This window comes from Macrosteles quadrilineatus, unplaced genomic scaffold, assembly GCF_028750875.1.
Source record: "Macrosteles quadrilineatus isolate MER2022 unplaced genomic scaffold, UCM_ALF_1.0 Scaffold_8__2_contigs__length_117827958, whole genome shotgun sequence".
Classification (NCBI taxonomy): domain Eukaryota; kingdom Metazoa; phylum Arthropoda; class Insecta; order Hemiptera; family Cicadellidae; genus Macrosteles; species Macrosteles quadrilineatus.
Window position 1 is genome coordinate 106,112,958 of NW_026542601.1, and position 20,226 is coordinate 106,133,183.

The 20,226-nt window shown below is 35.0% G+C and overlaps 4 protein-coding genes across 6 annotated transcripts in view; 2 read left to right on the plus strand and 2 right to left on the minus strand.

Moving 5' to 3' along the window:
• LOC129001136 (pseudouridylate synthase RPUSD2-like) overlaps positions 1 to 20,226 on the minus strand; it is a 566,808-nt gene that overhangs the window by 366,333 nt on the left and 180,249 nt on the right. The window lies entirely within an intron of this gene.
• Positions 242 to 3,468, plus strand: LOC129001141 (venom peptide HsVx1-like). Of its 2 annotated transcripts, none has more exons than XM_054428343.1 (3): positions 242 to 418; positions 2,100 to 2,208; positions 3,281 to 3,468. In XM_054428343.1, the coding sequence occupies exons 1-3, from the start codon at positions 268 to 270 to the stop codon at positions 3,408 to 3,410; spliced, it is 390 nt and encodes a 129-aa protein (XP_054284318.1). In that variant the 5' UTR covers positions 242 to 267; the 3' UTR covers positions 3,411 to 3,468. The 2 variants fall into 2 exon arrangements, with proteins under 2 accessions (XP_054284318.1, XP_054284319.1); XM_054428344.1 differs by having other exon boundaries at positions 2,100 to 2,191.
• LOC129001143 (uncharacterized) lies at positions 4,179 to 6,139 on the plus strand. The gene is made up of 3 exons (XM_054428345.1): positions 4,179 to 4,336; positions 4,956 to 5,064; positions 5,928 to 6,139. Exons 1-3 carry the CDS (start codon positions 4,264 to 4,266, stop codon positions 6,058 to 6,060), a joined length of 315 nt encoding a protein of 104 aa, XP_054284320.1. The 5' UTR covers positions 4,179 to 4,263; the 3' UTR covers positions 6,061 to 6,139.
• On the minus strand, positions 8,615 to 10,647 carry LOC129001139 (uncharacterized). Its single transcript, XM_054428341.1, has 3 exons — positions 10,464 to 10,647; positions 9,414 to 9,525; positions 8,615 to 9,128 (listed from the first exon to the last, which is right to left on the minus strand). The coding sequence occupies exons 1-3, from the start codon at positions 10,546 to 10,548 to the stop codon at positions 8,759 to 8,761; spliced, it is 567 nt and encodes a 188-aa protein (XP_054284316.1). The 5' UTR covers positions 10,549 to 10,647; the 3' UTR covers positions 8,615 to 8,758.

Here is a 20,226-nt window from a genome sequence, read left to right on the forward strand (position 1 = left end):
ACATTAGATATTTTTGGTCGAGTTTTTGACCACTGGACGACCTCTAGTTCAAATAAATCGACAATCAATAACACATCAAGACTAATGTATCGTGTTTGTGTGTGTGTAGCTTTCTAGAGTTATGTGTTCAGTATTATTATCCGATGTATAAAAATAAATTGTTATCTTCAATTACGTCACTTCTATTCAAAGATTTCTAACGAAATGAATTAGAACAGTAGTGATTCCAAACAGCGAATGAATCATTAGATATTCTAACGTCTGACCATGAATATAGTCAATGGAATATGGGACCGATGGAAGTCATTTTCAACCGAATTCGAACAAAATATGAACAGCTTTTTAATCGATTTCGAAAGATTCTTTGAAGGAACGCATGAAACAGCAAGAGAAGATTCAATTACAAAAGGAGAAGATGGTAAGTAATGTTGTAATCCCAACGTTAAAGTACAGTTATTTTTCTTTTTCGACCATCAGTTTAAGTACTGTTTTTGCATAGTTTATGCATAATCTGTAATGGATACGTTATCCTTTGGTATTAGATGCTCCTGTGTATGTACAAGTCCTAACTCTAACTTTATGGCCTATCTTTAAATGTAGTTTATATTACTAACATAAAAATGATTACTTAAAACCGATGTCAGTGATTCGTTTGTAAATTATAGTAAATATTGTGGTGCTACAACAAAAATGTGCTTAAAACTTATTTTGAACTAAGGGAGGCACTCTTAGTCAACATCTACAAACTTACTGGAAATGATAGGAAGACTTAAAAAGTATTCGATTTTTAAACATTATGATGAGAAGTTAACTCTTAGTATGGAATTAGTTTGGTATTATTCTACAATGACAAGTGTTATATTTTAATTTGGAATCCATACAAATTGTTCGTTTATATTTCTCCAGTGACACATGTTTTGCCAGGCGTCATAAGCTGTGTTCTGTAAGTTAGCTAACTCAGTAAGGTATATTTTGTAATCGTTATTTTTTTTACTGATGCCTAAAATTATCTAATTATGTATTATTTTGATAAATGCATTGTAAATGCAATACTACATGGAAAAAGAATGGTAGCGAAATTTCGAGATGTTTCGTAAAATTCAAGCAAACTTTCTAACCAGAAAAACTTCGGGTTATTTGAGAAAAAGTGTTTATTGATTTCGTTATGATTGCATTCTAAATACATACTTAGTTCATATTCAACTATGAAAACGTACGTTTCCCTGCTTAAACAATTGTGAGGTTTATTATATGAAAACTTGAAAATGCCTATCTTCTTTAAGGTATTTCATACATAATAAATACTATAAATTGGTGTAAAATACCTGCATTTATGCGATCTTGTTTGTAGCTGAGTTGCTACCGGTTTCAACTCACATTGGAGTCATCTTCAGGCAGTTAAGATGTCTTCTCGCTTCATTCGAAGGTCATTAATAGATAGTAAATAAATAAACAAAACACAAACACGTCAACTGCCTGAAGATGACTCCATTGTGAGTTGAAACCGGTAGCAACTCAGCTACAAACAAGATCGCATAAATTCAGGTATTTTACACCAATTTATAGTATTTAAATGCGATCAGGAGGCTAAAATTCAATATAATATAAGAAATAGTTTAAAATAGTGCAAGAATATACAACAAGAGTACCATAAATCCCACCGTCATGTAATACAGACCTTACAACAACCTTAGGTTTATTATTAATTGAAACGAGGGCCTTTAATATTTCGACAATATAAAGAAGTTTTTTCCTAATACATATATTTTGTTCCACATAGGCGGACCTACGTTCTACCGGATCCCGTATGTCAGAAAGAGTACAACCATTGGTGACTGGCCGGATTTGAACCACGGTTTCTGCCAGTAACTTTTTTATTGTCCCACCTTCACATCCTAGTGCGCTAGGTTCTAGCCTGGAACTGTTTAACACACAAGTTCAAGCTAGTATGAGGTTGCGCATTTTCACTTAAAATCCATTTGTGATTGGCGGGGTTTGAACCCGTACCTTGGACACCGAAGCCCCGCGCTCTACCACTAGACCTTAAACTCTGATAATATTTAAGTATACTCTATGTTAACCAAGATTTTCATTTGCAGAAGAGTGTGAGGACGGCGGGAAGACATACAAAGTAGGAGAATCCTGGACCAACGAGGGAGAATGCAACCTGAAAGTGTGCCACCCTAGAAAGGTCATCTCAGTTAGAAAGTTAGTTGTTGCTAAACGTAGCTTAGCTAAAAAAAGCGTCATTGCAGATCATTCTGAGTTGTTATCAACAAATTTTATCGAATTATTAGCCGATCCCGTAAGAGAGAGTAATTAAAATAGTACTCATGGTAATACTTAAGGTCTGGAGTGAATGTTCTGAGTCTCTACAATGGGTTTTTAATTCGAATCAAACTTTTAGATCGACAGGTACTTCATTTCTAGAACCAGCGTGTCCGAAATATACAAAGAGGGTGTGACGTTCCTTTACATTTGGTAATTGTATGGACTGCAATGTATACAGATTACATGCATAGTGTTAACGAAGAAAAAGTAAATGTATTGTAGCGTCAAAGCAAAGTGTCTGTGTGTACAAACTGATATATGTAGCTAAAAGTTCAAGACTATGAAATTCTAAAACAATTTGTTAAAACAATTTTGTTGTTAAAACAATATTTTTTAAAACAAGGCGATAGGGTAGCTTTAAGATTTTTTGTAACGAACAGCATCTTTTTCCAAAGAGGGGCAGATTAGTAAACAGCAGGTAACGCCAGTTATGGTTAGTCTCTTTGTAAAGACGTATATTTATGAGGGGGGGGGGGTGAAACTCCAGAAATTTGAAGAACGAATTACAGAAAAGAATGTGTGTTGCTAGCCTAGTGCTTGGCGTCTCGGGCTTTGTTGGGTGAGGCACGGGGTCAATTCTCGGCACAGCCACAAAACTCAAATTGATTTAGACTGCTTTCCCCCTAAAATCTTTTAAATTTACTTAATTAAAAAAAAACCACTGGCGTAGACAAAAGCAAAGAAAGACAATGTATGCAATAAAGTAAAACCAACCAGTTTATTTCCAAGCGCTAGACCTTTATGTAAGCCAGTCAATATGTAACTACAATGCATGGTTAAATGAAATGTATATAGTTATATAAAAGGTTCTTAGTAGTTACATAAGTACTCCACACGGTACAGTTCCATTGTAGCCTCTTCACATTGCTCGTGCTCATAATACAGCATTTTATGATTTAATGCGTTTTTCACTTCTCAAATGATTAATTTTTATAATTTCTTCTTTCAGGTGCCCAGAGTGGGTGGCCCCAAAGCAGTGTCGAACTCAAAATCTGTTCAAGTTAAAAAATTTCCCTGACTGCTGCCCCTCAGTGATATGCCCCATATCAACAAACGTGATACCACCGAAAGTTTTATAGTGGACAAGTCGAAAAACACTAACAACTTATAAATCCTTTCTTAGTCCATAGAGAAACATGTTTTATATGATCACTCAACTTTGTAACTTGACACAACATAACACTACGGTACATGCATTACAATTATCTTCACTATTACCTAATAAATAAAATTTAAAAAATCCTTGTTCTGTATCTTTTTTACATATGTACATAGAACCTGTTATAAAATTAAATTATATGAAATATATATTACCATTGAGTGTTAGACTTAATAGTCAACACATCTGACATTCTTACAATTGTATACTTAAAATATGTTATTAATAATAGGTATCTTTATAGCCTTATAATTTGTTTTTAGCAACTAACGGTAAACTGAACTAACATTTGTGTAAAATTAACTATCGTTAAGATATGTTTGAATGGAGAATTATAAGTAAATTAAGCACTTGGCTTTAAAATATGTAAAATATACATTGAAGATCGAATTCTCACCACATAGAAATTTTTAAATATGTTTAATACATTGGCAAATAGCAATTGCAGCAATACTACGAGAAATGATTAAATACCAAAGTAAATCTATTATTCAACGATGTGTGCAAAAAATTACCGATGAAATATATGTTTTGCTAGTACGCCGTACCAATAGTATGTTGTAAGAATTGGGAAACTCTATTTCATCAAGTTTGCGCAATATATGCATTATTAAATAACCAATAATTGAGTAACATCTCTTATCTAACGGTACTTTCTTTATCATTGACCACCGAATTATCAAGAAAGATAAGAATAACGCAATAACAGCTGTTTCGTTTGAGCAACTGATGAATATGATTATTGACATCGTACAGTAGCTACACATATTGTAATGGCGAAAAAAAGAGAACTTGACGAGCAGAAATTAAGGGAGGAAATTGAAAGGATAACAAAGAATGATAAAAGTAAGTGGAATAGCTTAGAACAAATCCTACAAACAATGAATATTCTTTAGGCTTCATTACCTAAAATTGAAATTTATGTACATCTTAGAGTCTAGTGTTTTCACATTTGATTTTAATAAATTTAAAATAAAACTGTTATTACCAGTACATTTGTTCAGCTTTGTAAGGTTTAAAGTAGGACTCAGTGAAATACAATTTGTCATAGAATTAAAGATTTTATGTGGATACAGCATAAATGTTCTGTTGAACGGTATGTTTTCTGCAATCGATTAATAAACTCGAATTTTTCCTTACATTAAGGACTTTTTAGGACCAAGTAACACAAGACTTGCACAACAATATAAGGAACAAATTTAAGTGATTGTTCTATAATGGTTATTTTGCACGAATTCTCGTATCCCTTAACTTAAGTAATCATAGGATATCAAGGTACGGTCTTATTGCTGGATAATCTTTTCGTACAGACCAACAGAATGCTTTACTTAAAAAGGGTGAAAAACTCTATACAGTGTTATTTTTTAGCAATATTGCCATAATATTACAATAGGCTTTGTTGGTATTAAGTATTTAAAACTGTGCATATTTTCTTTCAAAAATTAATGTAAACAACTATTTACAGGTGTGTGTAAATCAGGGGGTAAGACATACAAAGTGGGGGAGACTTGGAGGGACAAAGGAAAGTGTGAAGTGAGAGCATGTCACCCCGGAGGTCTAATCTCCGTCATGCCGTGAGTATTTACTACTATTTTTAGTAAACAATAAGATTGATTACTTAACTGACTTTTGCAGTGTCCCACAAAGGTGTAGACGTTTGGTTTTATGTTACTTAGCCGTCTATGCACCAAACATTTTGAAACTGTTCAGAATAAACCTTCTGTCTGTAGATTGTAAAAGAAAACAAGTTAGTTACATGTTTTTACAAATAAATATTATATGCGTATATTTTCTATTTTCCTATAGGATGTTGTTGGAATTATTAAGATCCCTATATGGGCCATAGTATAAATAATGTAAAGAAATAGCAGTATAGTCTTTAAAGACTAGTTATGTCCGTTAACCCAACTATTCCTCCACTTATCATCAAATTTTTCAAATACCTCATAGCTCTGTCTATATTTTTTCAACCGACAGCAAACTGAAATTGCCACAGTAAGTGGAAAACCAACAGACTCACCTAATGAATATTGTTTTCCTTTTTAGGAAAGGTGTACAATTCACACTTAAATCCACGCCCAACATAGATTATATTTCTAAATTTGAAACCATAGTGACATTTCATTTTTGTTTACCCTAACCAAATACTTACCACCTTCGACTCGTAGGCTTACAGGTTATAACATATAAAAAGTAAACATAAAAACTCATAAATACAAATATTTTACAAAATCCAGTATCTAGTCATCTTCACCAGTGTATAACCATTGCCTACAAGTTAATTTAATTGTTTTTACAATTTTCATCCCTAACGCATGTAAGTGCCAAATATTCTTCTTTCACCGTTTTTGAAAATCTCACCGTTTAATATACTTTACCTTACTTTATACTTTATACTTTCTAATGAAATGGCGACATACAAAGAAGTATTTTGCAGGTGCCCAAGGTTTATATATGACAAGAAGAAGCCACGACCAGATTGTGCTACAGTGCCCGGCGACACGACCCTAGAGTACCCTGACTGTTGTGAATATGTCTACTGCAAGCCCAAGATTGACAAGCCAGGATAATACTGCAAAGACAAGATGAAAAGACTATTCTATTTAGGTTACTGCTTGATTTTAACATCTTATTACAACTTTCAACTGACGTGTTGGTAAATTGATTAATGAACCCTGAAAATACTTGCTCCACAGAGAAGTAAGGTACAGAGGAAGCTTAAGAGGCGGTCGTGATACTTAAGGGACGGTCGTGATGCTTAAGGGACGGTCGTGATGCCTAAGAGGCGGTCGTGATACTTAAGGGATGGTAGTGATACTTAAGGGACGGTAGTGATACTTAAGGGACGGTCGTGATGCTTAAGGGACGGTCGTGATGCCTAAGAGGCGGTTGTGATACTTAAGGGATGGTAGTGATACTTAAGGGACGGTAGTGATACTTAAGGGATGGTAGTGATACTTAAGGGACGGTAGTGATACTTAAGGGACGGTCGTGATGCTTAAGGGACGGTCGTGATGCCTAAGAGGCAGTCGTGATACTTAAGGGATGGTAGTGATACTTAAGGGACGGTCGTGATGCCTAAGAGGCGGTCGTGATACTTAAGGGATGGTAGTGATACTTAAGGGATGGTAGTGCTACTTAAGGGACGGTCGTGATGCCTAAGAGGCGGTCGTGATACTTAAGGGATGGTAGTGATACTTAAGGGATGGTAGTGATACTTAAGGGACGGTCGTGATGCCTAAGAGGCGGTCGTGATACTTAAGGGATGGTAGTGATACTTAAGGGACGGTAGTGATACTTAAGGGACGGTCGTGATACTTAAGGGATGGTAGTGATACTTAAGGGACGGTCGTGATGCCTAAGAGGCGGTCGTGATACTTAAGGGATGGTAGTGATACTTAAGGGATGGTAGTGATACTTAAGGGACGGTCGTGATACTTAAGGGACGGTCGTGATGCCTAAGAGGCGGTCGTGATACTTAAGGGATGGTAGTGATACTTAAGGGATGGTAGTGATACTTAAGGGACGGTCGTGATACTTAAGGGATGGTAGTGATACTTAAGGGACGGTCGTGATGCTTAAAATAAATAAACAAGTTTTGGGCTTTGTAAAAAAATATGTATATATAGGCTATGGAATGAATATTATTAATGATTAATTGAACATATTAATGAAATTGTATAAATTAGGAAAATGAATACTAGGCCAGCCTTTCTCAGGAGTGATTAATAACAAAGGTGTATGAACAAAAGTTAACATTTTAAGAAACTTAACACTAAATAATGAATGAATGAAATGAAATATTACAGTATGTTGTGCTGGAAATATACTTGTGACGAGCAAGGCTTTGCACTGGGTGAAAATACCTATCGCATAGGGCACAGGATTTTCCTCTACCTCGAGCGTTGTAGTAGATGACGACGAGGGGGGTGGGTGTTAAACTTGGCCCCAGACATTAGTGACTATCGGGGCTATAGAAATACTAGTGCTAGACACCAATTAAGAGTCCTTGGCACCAAGACCTTCTAAAAACAACGACAAAACTACAAAGAAAACTTCTACTCTCTTAGTGACCTAGATATTTAAAGTAGAATCCGGTTACCTCCCGCTATCTCCGCGTCCCGCCATCTCCGTGTCCCGCCACCTCCGAATTTCAGAGTGACCCCTATAATCCTCGGTTACTACCTGCGTTAAGACTTTCTGTCAAAACCTAATCAAACCTAACCTAACCCACGGGTTAAATTTTCATAAATCTTCCATCCACGGGGCTTCAATAAAAAATATATGGAATAAGATCAAAAATGTATTAATCTTGGTAAAATTATTAACTCACTAACAAAATTCAATCTGCAATGAGAGCTACCAACGCAGGCAGTGACGGGATTATAAGGGTCACTCAAGAATTCGGAGGTGGTGGGACAGATTTGGGTTCGGAAGTGGCAGAACGCGGAGATAGCGGGAGCACTTGGTAAAATCCCTTTGGTATTTGAGAAAATATAGTAGCCTAAGATGGTAAATAATTCTTCAGCGGCAGTTTGAAATTAATTAAATGAACATTGCTCCTATGGCGGGTAAATCCAAGATGTCAATTAGCTTCCATGGTTTCCCTTGGAAAACAGTTCAAAGCTACAAAGAAAATTTCTAATCTTGTATCCCTTTATAAGGTGCCAATTAGGGAATACACTTAATTTAGGGATTAATCTCAATAAGCTAGGTAGAAGTAGTGTGAGAAATTAATAATGCAAGTTTTTGTATACTCTATATTCTTCATAATATTCTCAAAATTAATACCTACTCTCCACATTAAAATAAAATAATTTGGCGATACATAAACCCCTTCACCAAAAATTTTTAAAATTATCCAAGATGGCCGCTAGCCTCCAAATTGGATGGTGAACTCTTAGTGCTCATTCAAAAACTTAATATGTTTTTCCAAGATTTATTATGAAGTATGTAACTAGTATTAGAATAATACCGAGTTGCAAACATAAAAAATCTATGCCAGAATTAAACCATTTTATAAATCACTGCTTAAGCGCTGATTTTCTGACGATTGTCATAATTCTGAAGAAGTTTAAGTTGTCCTGGTTTATTTACTGTGTGAACTACGAGTGTCATACATGGTCATACTGATGAACTTCGGTCAATTTGGAAAATATAAGTTTTCAATTTAGAATAAATGCATCGTGCCTTCTTACTTTTTCTATTTTTCACTCAAAATTCAATACATGTTAATTCTAATAATACTCGTACATCAGTAGTCATCAATTAGGAGACTTTCGACGATTCAGGAGAATCTCCCTTTTCTTCTTTACCATTTTCTTCCGTATTTTCTTTTTCTTCTTCACTTTCTTCTTCCGTGCTGTCGTCTCCTTTTTCACCTTTTTCTCCTAGCTGATCTTCTTTATCTTTTTCACCTTTATTCTTTTCTTCGACGTCATTATCTTTGCTTACTTCTCCGTCTTTGTTTACTTCAGCATCCTTTTCATCTTCTCTTGTACCATCTTCCTTTTCTTTGTCAATCTGTTCCTTCTTCTTTTTCGTGTGGAACACGTAGTCGCAGCAGTGAGGATAAGCGTATTTGTTCTCTCCTGGTATCCTTATTTCATCTCCTTCCCCCAACTCGAAACGAGGACACCTTAAGAACAAATTTGAATTAAAAATATTGTTCACTGCAACAGAAATAGAGAGTTTCGTACATTGGTACACCATCGTGGAAAAGCTGTTCAGGTAAGAATTTTAAAGGATGCTTTAACTTCAAACATTGAAATTATTTGATATTTATAAATGCAGGGATTCGTGTAGAAGTATTGCTCAGTTTTTTTATGGGTTTAGCGATTGTAATCTCTGGTTTTATTTTTTTGTACACTAAACAAATGATTTTCGTAATTTGGCCAAGTTGAATACAGAAAAATATACTTACTCCAGATAGGATATTACACCACCAGGGTTGCAGATGCTCATTCTACAATCATGTTTGGGGTCTGTCCATGTTTCTCCGGCCTTAAACTTCTTGTCCCCCACATGGCATTCAGCTGGACAAAGTGTTTTTTTTTTACTCTACCTTTCAAAATGAAAGGAAAAACTATTTTATGAAGAAAATATAATGTAAGGATACATATTTGACCAAACAAGTATTGGCAAAGCTACAGAGGTTGAATTCTAGCGACTAGACAAAAAAGAATATACTGTACTATTACAAAAATTCAGAATACACATGTACAAAAATGTCTCGAAGAGGAGATCTGCAAGTTAAGATTATGTAATATAACTAAAGTTCAATGAAATTTAGGTGGTCAATTGCACAAACAGGTCATTCAAAACCTATTTTAACATACGTCTTCTTTCTGAAAAATTCTGGAAACAATTTAACAAAAGGTATTTTACAAACGTATACTGTGCAATCTACAGTAACTGTAACTGTAAACGTAACTGTGCAATCTAATTTGGTAAGAGCTACATATTTATAGAGGTATAATGTGGTATACGTTTTTCATTATGTAGGATCCCATTAGTATAACAAATGTCGCTTAAGTAGGTTAGGTAAAGTATGTTATGTGGTTAGGTTTATATGTAATGATATACTTTTGGGAATTAAAAAACATTTCTACCCTAACATAACAAGAAAAATTCATGAACAGTCAAAGTTCCTATCCTATTTTGTAATTTAATTGATGATTAAGAATATTTATTTTTCATCTGGCAAGTTAAAATAGCTTCGAGAAAAACACTGATGATATTACACATTAATTAGAATAAATATGTTTTTATTGTAAAATGAGTTGATCTTCATTGTAAGATCCTATACGTTGGTTTTCCTTTTTAGTGATAAGAAATATATTAATTCGTTGCAAAACCAATTAGTAAAAAAATTAAACCCATGAATGTGTATTTAAAGTACCTCTAAGCCTGCAATCAAACAACAAAAAAAAAGAGTGAGCCCAAAATATAAACATTAATAAGAATAACTCACCCACTAGTGCTATAGCTACTTCTTCGTCATCATCGGTCTTCTTTTCCTCTTTACTTAACTCTTCCTTGTTCTTCGTAACAGTCATGGTTTCTTCCTAAATGTTATTGTTAACAATGTTCTACCACAACTCCCAATCAATGCAAGCGCATAGATAACGACTGCAGAGAAATAATCAGACAGTCTATCATAGTTTATTGTCTAGCAATGAATGAACAGCAAACATTGTACAACATGTTAACAAATTATGAACTAACACTTTGGTTGAATGTTTGTAAACAATTAATGGCAAAAGAACGGGAAATGACGCATCGGTCAAAGATGCAAGCAAAAAAAGCTATAATTGTATCTAAGCTGGGAACAATGAAAGAAAAAACCCAATGGAATTACACACTAGGAACAAACTTCATTCAAAGGCAAGTATTCATAAAAATTTTAGAAATTACGAGATTAAAAATATTTACGGTAAACCTCAGGAAACAGAACGTACATAGTTGAGTTATAACACCACCCCGATGATGATGTTTTATTTGTCATGAATTTTGTTCTTCAAGTGGAAATTACTATGCTATAGCAAAAATGTTTAGGTGTGAAATAAAAATAAAATAGTGACCATTAAAGAAAAATTGTACTTGGATTTTCTTGAGTTTGTTTACTTAACGTAAATGTTTTTCTTTTAAGTGCCTAATGCTCTTACAAATGAACTTGTCAATTCTAAATCAGTGAACAAAAAAATATATTTAGTTTCATGTAAAAGTGTTCTCCACTTACCGTCATAAAACCTACCTATTATACTGTTTGTGTATTAATTAAAAGAAAAGTTACAATGTGTGTATTCAATTTGAACGTTTTCGAATATTGAAAAGTCTATAGTGTTCTACCAGGTAAGGTGTAGGGAATTTTGGCCTCATTGAGCGTCAAAATCTTCAGAGCAAATACTGAGACTAGCATAGATTAAGTATGTATTACTCGATATATATATCTTAGTTTTAATAATGCTTAAAATTCACGTTTGTAGCCCCTTAGTCTTACCTGAGCTGCTGGAGATATTATAAGACCAAATTACTTACGTAATTCCGTCACAGCTCAGCTCAACATATTTTGTCAAATTACATGTTAAAACACCATCGTCAGCTTTAGGTACTTGTAGAATTGATCGGTTGTAGACATCGAAATATTTGAAACAGGCCTGCTCTGACCCAAGTTGACCGACCGCACAGGTAGCAAAGGACAGACTAATCTTTTATATAGTAATTCATCTTTTGTGGCAGAGTTTCACTTAACGCATTATGTAAATTATATACCGCGTGTTTACTCCAAAGACCACGAAAATGTTACTAAGTTAGACCAGATTGTAGGTTTTACATAACACAGTACAGCAACAGTGTAAATGAAATTTGATTTTAAGTGTTTAACATATTTTAGGTTTTGCCGATCAAATGGAGTTCAACGAAAGACTTATCAAACCAAAGGTCTGCTCAAGCACACATTGCATCACCGAGTACTTCCAAGGTGTAAGAAATAGACATAAATTTGATGTTAACGTTTTCGGAGTGGAGTTGGAATGGAACCACGTGTGAGTAAAAAACTGTAAAATGTTTTTATTCCTATATATCGTGCATCGTAATTTGCTCACTATTTCGTATTTAAATCAAGTAGAAAATAATAAAGCTCTGCTTCCATACTATACAAAAATAAGACTTTGACATTGAAGTTTTTTGACCAGAAAAAATTTAGTTAACCACACAACGATGTTGGTGATCAAGCTGGGTACGAACTAGATAGCGATAATTTTAAGAAAAGATTAGAAAAGAAGTTACTAACTCTTAGAACAATAACTATAATTTCAGAACATAACTAACTCGGGCAGCTGAACGAGATGTTCTGCTAGCCTAATGCTTTTCGGTTTTCCAATTCGTAAATTTCCGTGCTTTTCACCTTTCTATGTTTTGCAGTTTTTTATCTGCTTTAAAGCTGTTGTCTAGTACAAAGTTTCAATTTTCAAAACTGTATCGCTATGCTAGGCCATAGTTTCAGACCGTTTCACATCACTTCAAGCTAGGAATTTGAGGGGCGAGGAATTATAAAATAATTAAATGCATACGGCAATTGGCGCAGTTCGAACCTGGAACCTCAGGTTTTAAGCTCTCCAAGTAAACCGGCTACCCCCATGCCACTAGTAAAGGTCCATGGTGATATCATGGTGGTACCATGGTGTATTACCATGGTAATACACGATGATATTAAAACTGTGATATTAATACGATGAGTAAATGTTATTTAAAAAGCTATTTATTTTAGCAGCAAAGTTAAATTGTAAAGCCATGTTGTCGTTACGGAATAATCGATCATTTTTACAGGATAAAACACGATCTAGGCCATCCAAGGTTAGACGTGGTAAATATATGCACCAGCAACAATCATTGCGTCATCATAGGACATCAAGATCGTCAACAGCTGCCACCCATTCTGCAGACGTTTCTAGAGGCTCCTGACATAGTAAAGGTGACGTAGAAAATGTTACATAAATATTTCAGAATAAAGGACTAAAGCAGACACCAGCAGTTCATAGTGTATGGGATATAAAAGAGAAATTTCAACAATTATCCACTGGTTTACTGTAATCACATACAATGAAGCCAACTGTATATGAGGATACAGTAGTAATGGACAGTTTATTTTTACAACTTTTTTAAACTCCTGAAAGATTACTAAACAGACCATTTTCGATACAACTACGACTAAATGTTTTTACGGTAGAAATGCCATACATGTGTAAAATCTTATTTAGGGTTAGACTATGTTAGGTTGGTTTTAGGTTCTAACCCAATACGCTATTTTTCATCAGACATGATTTAACAACAAGTCTCTATGTCATGTGGATACAAGTTTGTCATAAATTGAATTTACGGTCCCAAAACCACAAGATTTTCGTTTTACACTAATGATCAAGTTGAGGACGCTACTAGGCATATTTTAACAGAAATGTGAATGATAAATGTACAATCCAGTGAGATTTCATGGACCAAGTTCTTCTTTAGTCATTTGTTTAAGACCTAATAATGAAGTGTACCTAGGTCCAGTTTCAATTCATATAATCCAAATATTACTATAATATTTGGATTATAGATTTAGTTTATAGTTGAACGCTAAAACAACTCAGCTGCACAACTATAGTCCGTTTGATGGAATCTGTCTCCTGATCCCCCGTCTACCTGTAGACTTGCCAATGGTTTAGACATGAGCCAGTTCCAGGTAGACAGAGGGTATCGAGACAGATTCCATCATACAAACAAAGCTACTTGTTTCCAGGTAGGAGTTGGTATCACTGAGCAGACAGACATTCTTAGAGAAGTCTACGGCGTCAACGTACAGAGCGTAGTGGACGTCCGACATCTTGTAGATGAGGAGGGCTTCGACTCTTCCTCCATGACCAAGCTACCTTGGGTGAGTGGACGACAATCTTTTAGATTAATCAGTTTAAAGGAGTCTAAACGCCCTCACACGTTGATAATTTGTTCGGCAACAGCATTTCTTCCAGGCTAAAGATGGGGCATGATGCTAGTGAAAGACAGTTGATATTACAAAATTGTCTTATCCATTGTGATTGACTACTATTTTGTCCTATAACGCTAGGCTCACTCCGGGATTGTTTTTCACATTACTTCAGGCTAGGTTTTGAGGTTGCGGCATTTATCACTTTAAATACGTTGGTCATTGGCGGGCTTTGAACCAGGGACCCCAAGGACCAAAGTCCCACGCTTTGTCCCTGCACTAGCTCACCCTCCTCCCATGATTGGCTAATAGAGCGATTGTATTTTTATACACAACATATTTTCCGTCTCGGATCTTACTAGTTCGGGTTTAAGCTTCTGTCAAACTAACAATACTTAAATCCATCAGGACACTACTAATAGACCGCCACAAAATGTTCCTGTTGACCGATTTTCAGTATTAAATCCAGGCCTAGCTGTCGTTGTGTCATGCAGGGCCGGGGATAGTAGGGGACTATCCCTGGCCCTGGTGTCATGTACCGTGATTTCGTATTGTGTCTGTATGTGTGCTACGTGTGTGTACTCGTATGATAACGAAAATTAGACACTTTTTAAGCCCTGATATGTATAATTATGGCTGGGAAGACGTCGAACCCCGAGTCATCACAAAGGACGTGTTTACGTTATGACTGATAGGCGGGTATTTTAATAAATTCCCTTTCCATTATTTTTCTTTTGACAAAATGTTAGTGATAATTACTTCAGCACTTGGGGAGGGGGAGGTAGAGTCCTGAGAAGTTCGTTTAATTGTTAACAATACAAATATTTAACAACTTTTTTCCCTACACTGCTGGGTGACCTAAAAGTAATACGTCTTCAACAATTTTTTGCATGTGTCAAACTGCACACTCTGATATCGAACGCTTCTCAAAAATACTTAATACTATTACTTTATTTTACATCATGCATTGATTGAACTGCATTACTAAAACCCCAATAGATCCCTCAACTATGAATTTACGAACGTAGATTGTTTAGTCGAAATCGTCTTAATGATGGTGCTGCTCAAACCCCTTTCACTCCTGAAAGGATTCTTGCTTATCTTTCTACTGTAATGTTTATATACTGTGCATTATACAAACAGTAAAATATTCAAGTGTCTTTATTGCTCTCTTCATACTATCTGCTTCCAGAATTCAATGAATGCAGTTAACAAACATATAAACATAATGAACAAAAACATTTAATAGACGAAAATAACAATTCAGATTTACACCATCGAAATCAGGATAATTGACAAAGCCTTGGTCTTTAAACGGTTTTTAACTCTCTAGCTGTTATAATGAAGTATTTCATGTTTTAGATCCTTGGAAAACATAATTTAACCTACAATAGTACGGAAAAGAGCGTTTGGCGTATGACCAGTAGAATGATCTTTGGAAGAGCTACAAAGGTGAGAATTTGTCTTATTTAGATTTAAAATCAATTGCAATTCTTGGAATTCTAAAAAAATGTATTGTTTTATCAAACTATTGCCAAAAATCAAATAAAGAAGTACGACACTAGTTTTAGGAACGATTCTAAATGCGTCTTCTAAGCTAAGAAGACTATAGATTGTACCTAGATGGACTACTTTGGAGATTTTTAAAATCTTTGGGAGAGTAGTTTTATAAGTTTTAGTATCTTTAATAAGTAGTTGAAGTATTGAATCAAAATAAATTCAAGCATTTTAACATTTTAAAATTTGGATTGAAAGTCTATTGGATAGCAAACGAAAACGTTTACCGGTTGTTTATGACGTGCGGAATTCCATGTAAAACTACAAATTCCTGAACTTTGTTATGTATTAAATACCGGTATATAAGTAGGTTACTTACTAATGCCATACATGTTAAACATTATTATCTTGGATGTTTCACTCTCTTGTGGAAACCAATTAAAAAATTGTTTTTAAAATATGCAAGCTTATTTTAACAGATTACATTTATGTAAAGGTATGCATCAGAAGTAATTATAAAACTAATATCTGAGTGAAATACATATTATTGAATTATACTGTCAGTTCAGAATAAGAAAAAAACACTTGTTAATTAAACCACATGACAAAATCCGTATGACAAACTATAAACTTGCACCATGACGTTATTTCATTGATTGAGTTTACAATCTGTATGTAAAGGTGTCGAACTTCGCTCTCCTCTACAACTCGCTGACGCTGAGAAGAGCGAGAGAGATGGCTGGCTACAGAGACTGGGAGATCCACAAGTACGGTCTGTTCTCAGAGATATCTCTCACTTATTGGAGAAAATACTTCAACCAACCATTCAACTATGAAGATAGCCGCGCTGCGAAAGCTAAACTTGTAGAAACTATGCTCGAACTAGGTGACACAAGGTGCAGAACGCTAGAGAGCGAAGACGAGTATTTGACTCCGAACATAGAATATTAGGAAGAAAATTCAATAATAGAACTGCGGATTACAAAGAGAAATTAAGAGAAAAAAGTAATGCTGAGCATTACAAAGAGGAATAAAGAGTCAACAGTAGCATTGAATATTGGATATCAGTATTCGATCAGTTTTGTTGATCTATTTTCTATAGGGGGTGGGGAATTAAGTATCGAATTGAATAATACAAAGAGGAATAACGATTTAATTTACGCTAGCAGTGAATAATGTTGTATGAGTTGAGAATTTGAATATCAGTGTTGTTGAGAACTATGTTTTTTTTATAGAGAAATGAAAAAAAATAGTTTAATTGTACAGACAAAAGTGGCCCTTTCTTACACTTAACCTTTATCAAAAACAATTAGGAAATGAGGAATCAAGTAAGAATCGCATTGAATATTGCAACGGATGAACAATAAACAGTAATATTCAATATTACTCAATAGTGAATCAGGTGTCGATTAACAGTAGCGTTGAATATTGAATATATTGTGAACATATTAGTAATACCATTCAATATTGCAGGACCAATAGTAATGATAGGTGGATTAATAGGAGCGCTAAGTTTTATAACGAGGAATTAGAATTAAATTGAGGCTCAAATTCTTAACATGAACATTGTAAATATCATAGACATCATCAAAAGCTACCACTCTGTACATATATAAATTGTTTTAAGAAACTCAACGTTGTTATATTACTTTCTTTTTCATTTTCGAGAAAAATCAATTCCTAATTATTTCAAAACTTCCATTAAAACATGTGTTTTTGTTTGACTAGTAGTTTATCAGCTGTGAAGTAATGTAATAGTTATGGATTATGATATGACACATGATACATTATATGGACTGTACAATGTTACAGCTCAACTAAGTGGTTATGCTCCAATGTCGAATATTGGGTACTCAAGAGGAAAGTCATTATGTTATGACACTGGTTATTGTTATCACATATGTAAGTGATGTTCTTTAACCAAAATTCGAATGGGGTTGGACATTCACGTCATTAATACACCTGAACAAGTAAAAAAAGCCGTTGACAATTTCACTACGGGTGATCCTCTTGCGAATAGATTCCTCGGACTAGATTGCGAATGGAACGAAGTTCATCAAAGTGGAATTCCAGAAATCCCAGATCTTCTCCAGATAGCGAGACTGGACGGTTACTGCGTCCTCATCAGACTGAACGTTCTTCGCAGCATGCCTCGGCCGCTGAAGAATTTCCTGAACGACCCAAACTACTGGAAACTCGGAGTGGGTGTTGTGGAAGATTCCAAAAAGCTAAAACGAGGCTACGACGTATCAACCCAAGGGGTTCTGGACATCAGGTACCTCGCGAGGGAGTTGAAAGTCAGACCGAAAGGAATGAGTTTTCTTTGTGAAAACGTTTTGGGAATCAAGAAATGCACGTACAACCGTCATTTTTGTTGGACGCAGGAACATTTGAGTGATAGGATGCAAGAGTACGCAGCGACGGACGCAGTCAACGCGGTGAGGATATTTGACACTCTCAACCGTAGAAGACTCGATCAAAAGTGGGGGAGTGAGTGGAAACAGTGGTCTGAGAAAAGGTATATGCACGAGACGGTTAACTTGTGGAAAAACTTTGTGGGGCGAACGTTTCAATACTGTGATGCCTATAACGACTCAAAGTTTAGTGATAGGATCATTAATAACAGGTAGTTTTTCGGTTCACCATCTTAGTTTTGAAAGGTAAATTCTACTTCAAATACATTTCAATATTTTTCAATTGTTATTTAATACGTGAAAAAGTAAGCAAAATCTAAAGTACAACTTCCAATAGTATTGTCTAAGAAATTCAGTGTTGAACAAATAAGGCAACTAGATGTACAATTGAATTGCTGCTTTCAATATCAAGCTATGCAAGAATATTAATAATTTTGTTAAATCTAACGACGAATTGATTTATCTCTTTATAAAAAGGAAATAATTCCAAATATTATATTATGCTCATAATTTGTTACTGTATAATTATTTAAACAGAGTAAATAGATTTTTATTTAACTTTTACTAATTATTTACACACAATTTACATAAAAAACATTCACAATTTTAAAGTTCATTAAATTATGGCTGGATAAGGGACGTAAACATACACTCTTATCTGCGTTTTGTCACCCAACCCACATTACGATGATCAACTTGAGAAGGTGATCTTGAGCAAAGCCATATTCAATTGAATATTACACTTACAATGGGCTGAACACATAAGTGACACTGCATAGTATGTTAATTTAAGACCCAGACACCCAGGGCAAACACTGACTTACCAATGTCAACATACAGCATTAATCACAGTGATCCCCTGGGCCCTAGGAGGGTAATGCCATTGGCGAATTGGTGAGAAACCCGTTTTCTTGTACATTATAGCCTACTTATTTTTTACGAATGGTATATGGTTAGGTTGAGAGTCATTGAATTATGTTCTTTGGCATCCATTGAAATGGACCAGAATTCGTATTGGAAAGTCATCCATATTACTCACAGACCTAGATATATTAGGTCAATAAACGATAGCAATTACAGTTCCCCGATTACTGCTGCATAACCCTTGGGTCATCCAAACATTTTGACATAGCCTTACGTGATATATATTTTTTTTGTCCTAGGACGCTAGGCACGAGCCGGAACTGTTTTGCACATTATTTCAGGTTAGACCTAGGGGTTGCGGCAATATCACTTAGATAAAATCCATTGGTGATTTGGTGGGGTTTAAACCCGGGACCCCAGGAACCGGAGTCCCGCGCTCTAACCACTAGACCAGCTCGCTCCCCCACGTGATACATTAAACAAGGAGATTTATTCATTGGATCATTCGAGAAAGATCTTTTTAAAAAACCAGCAGCTCCGGTTGTTATCAAAACAAATTCAAGAATCTGCTAAACCAAGTACAAACAAAATATAACGGCCAATAGCTTTGCCTTTGCCGATGAGCGAATTAACTCACTCCAGTTATATTTCAGAGGAAGCATCCCCACATTTTTCTTTCCAAATGGTGCTGCAGATTTCTTATGCCTACATCAAGGTATCATTTCGAGAGTGATGTGAGTTGCTTGTAAAAAATAGGGACAAACTGTGTTTTCGAGATCATAGTTTCCGATTTTTCATTGGAGTACTATGCAAAGACACGATTCCCGTCGATATAATAAGTTTATAGTTTAGGGCGCGTTAAAATTATTTACTTAGTAGTGAGACAAATATTCTAACCATAACACCGATATCGTGGGTTTTATACAAGTGCTCTAAACATAAAAGGGATTGTTGTTGCAATAAAGGAGTGTAATTGTTTTTACTAATCTAGTTCACGTCTTGAATTCTTTGACCATGACCATGATGAATGTGTGAAGATGATAAAAAAGAGGGCAAACACATTACAAATTATCTGCGTTAAATAACCTGAACACAAAATATAATCTAGCTTAGAAGCCCTCACTATTACACAGACATGACTAAATGGTTATTGTAACCCCTAGAATTATCATTAGCCGATAACGATTATCACTAAATCAAAGATAAGTAACACATCGGTTATGTCACAAGTTACATGATTGTTTACGATAAATAAAGTTTACTTTAATCGTGAGAAACAAACAATATACCTGAATATAATTGATGTTATAGAAGTAAGTCCTAACTCTACGATATAATCAAAAGTGAAAAGTGTAAAATGACGAAAATCCGTAGCAATACAGATTAGCAGTTTTGTGACTACCAATAGATGATGAAGGAGCTATTTTTCACTTGATCTGTCTCTGACGCGATGGGAGTCCTAAGATGAATTATGTTTCGGACTATGTTTCAAAGCT

Coding starts and splice junctions, on each gene's coding strand:
- LOC129001141 (XM_054428343.1), top strand. CDS start 268: ATGAATATAGTCAATGGAATATGGGACCGATGGAAGTCATTTTCAACC. Junction 419..2,099: donor AATTACAAAAGGAGAAGATG/GTAAGTAATGTT, acceptor TTTCATTTGCAG/AAGAGTGTGAGGACGGCGGG. Junction 2,209..3,280: donor AAGGTCATCTCAGTTAGAAA/GTTAGTTGTTGC, acceptor TTCTTCTTTCAG/GTGCCCAGAGTGGGTGGCCC.
- LOC129001143 (XM_054428345.1), top strand. CDS start 4,264: ATGGCGAAAAAAAGAGAACTTGACGAGCAGAAATTAAGGGAGGAAATT. Junction 4,337..4,955: donor GATAACAAAGAATGATAAAA/GTAAGTGGAATA, acceptor AACTATTTACAG/GTGTGTGTAAATCAGGGGGT. Junction 5,065..5,927: donor GGTCTAATCTCCGTCATGCC/GTGAGTATTTAC, acceptor AGTATTTTGCAG/GTGCCCAAGGTTTATATATG.
- LOC129001139 (XM_054428341.1), bottom strand. CDS start 10,548: ATGACTGTTACGAAGAACAAGGAAGAGTTAAGTAAAGAGGAAAAGAAG. Junction 9,526..10,463: donor AGTAGCTATAGCACTAGTGG/GTGAGTTATTCT, acceptor CACTTTGTCCAG/CTGAATGCCATGTGGGGGAC. Junction 9,129..9,413: donor GGTGTAATATCCTATCTGGA/GTAAGTATATTT, acceptor TTTGTTCTTAAG/GTGTCCTCGTTTCGAGTTGG.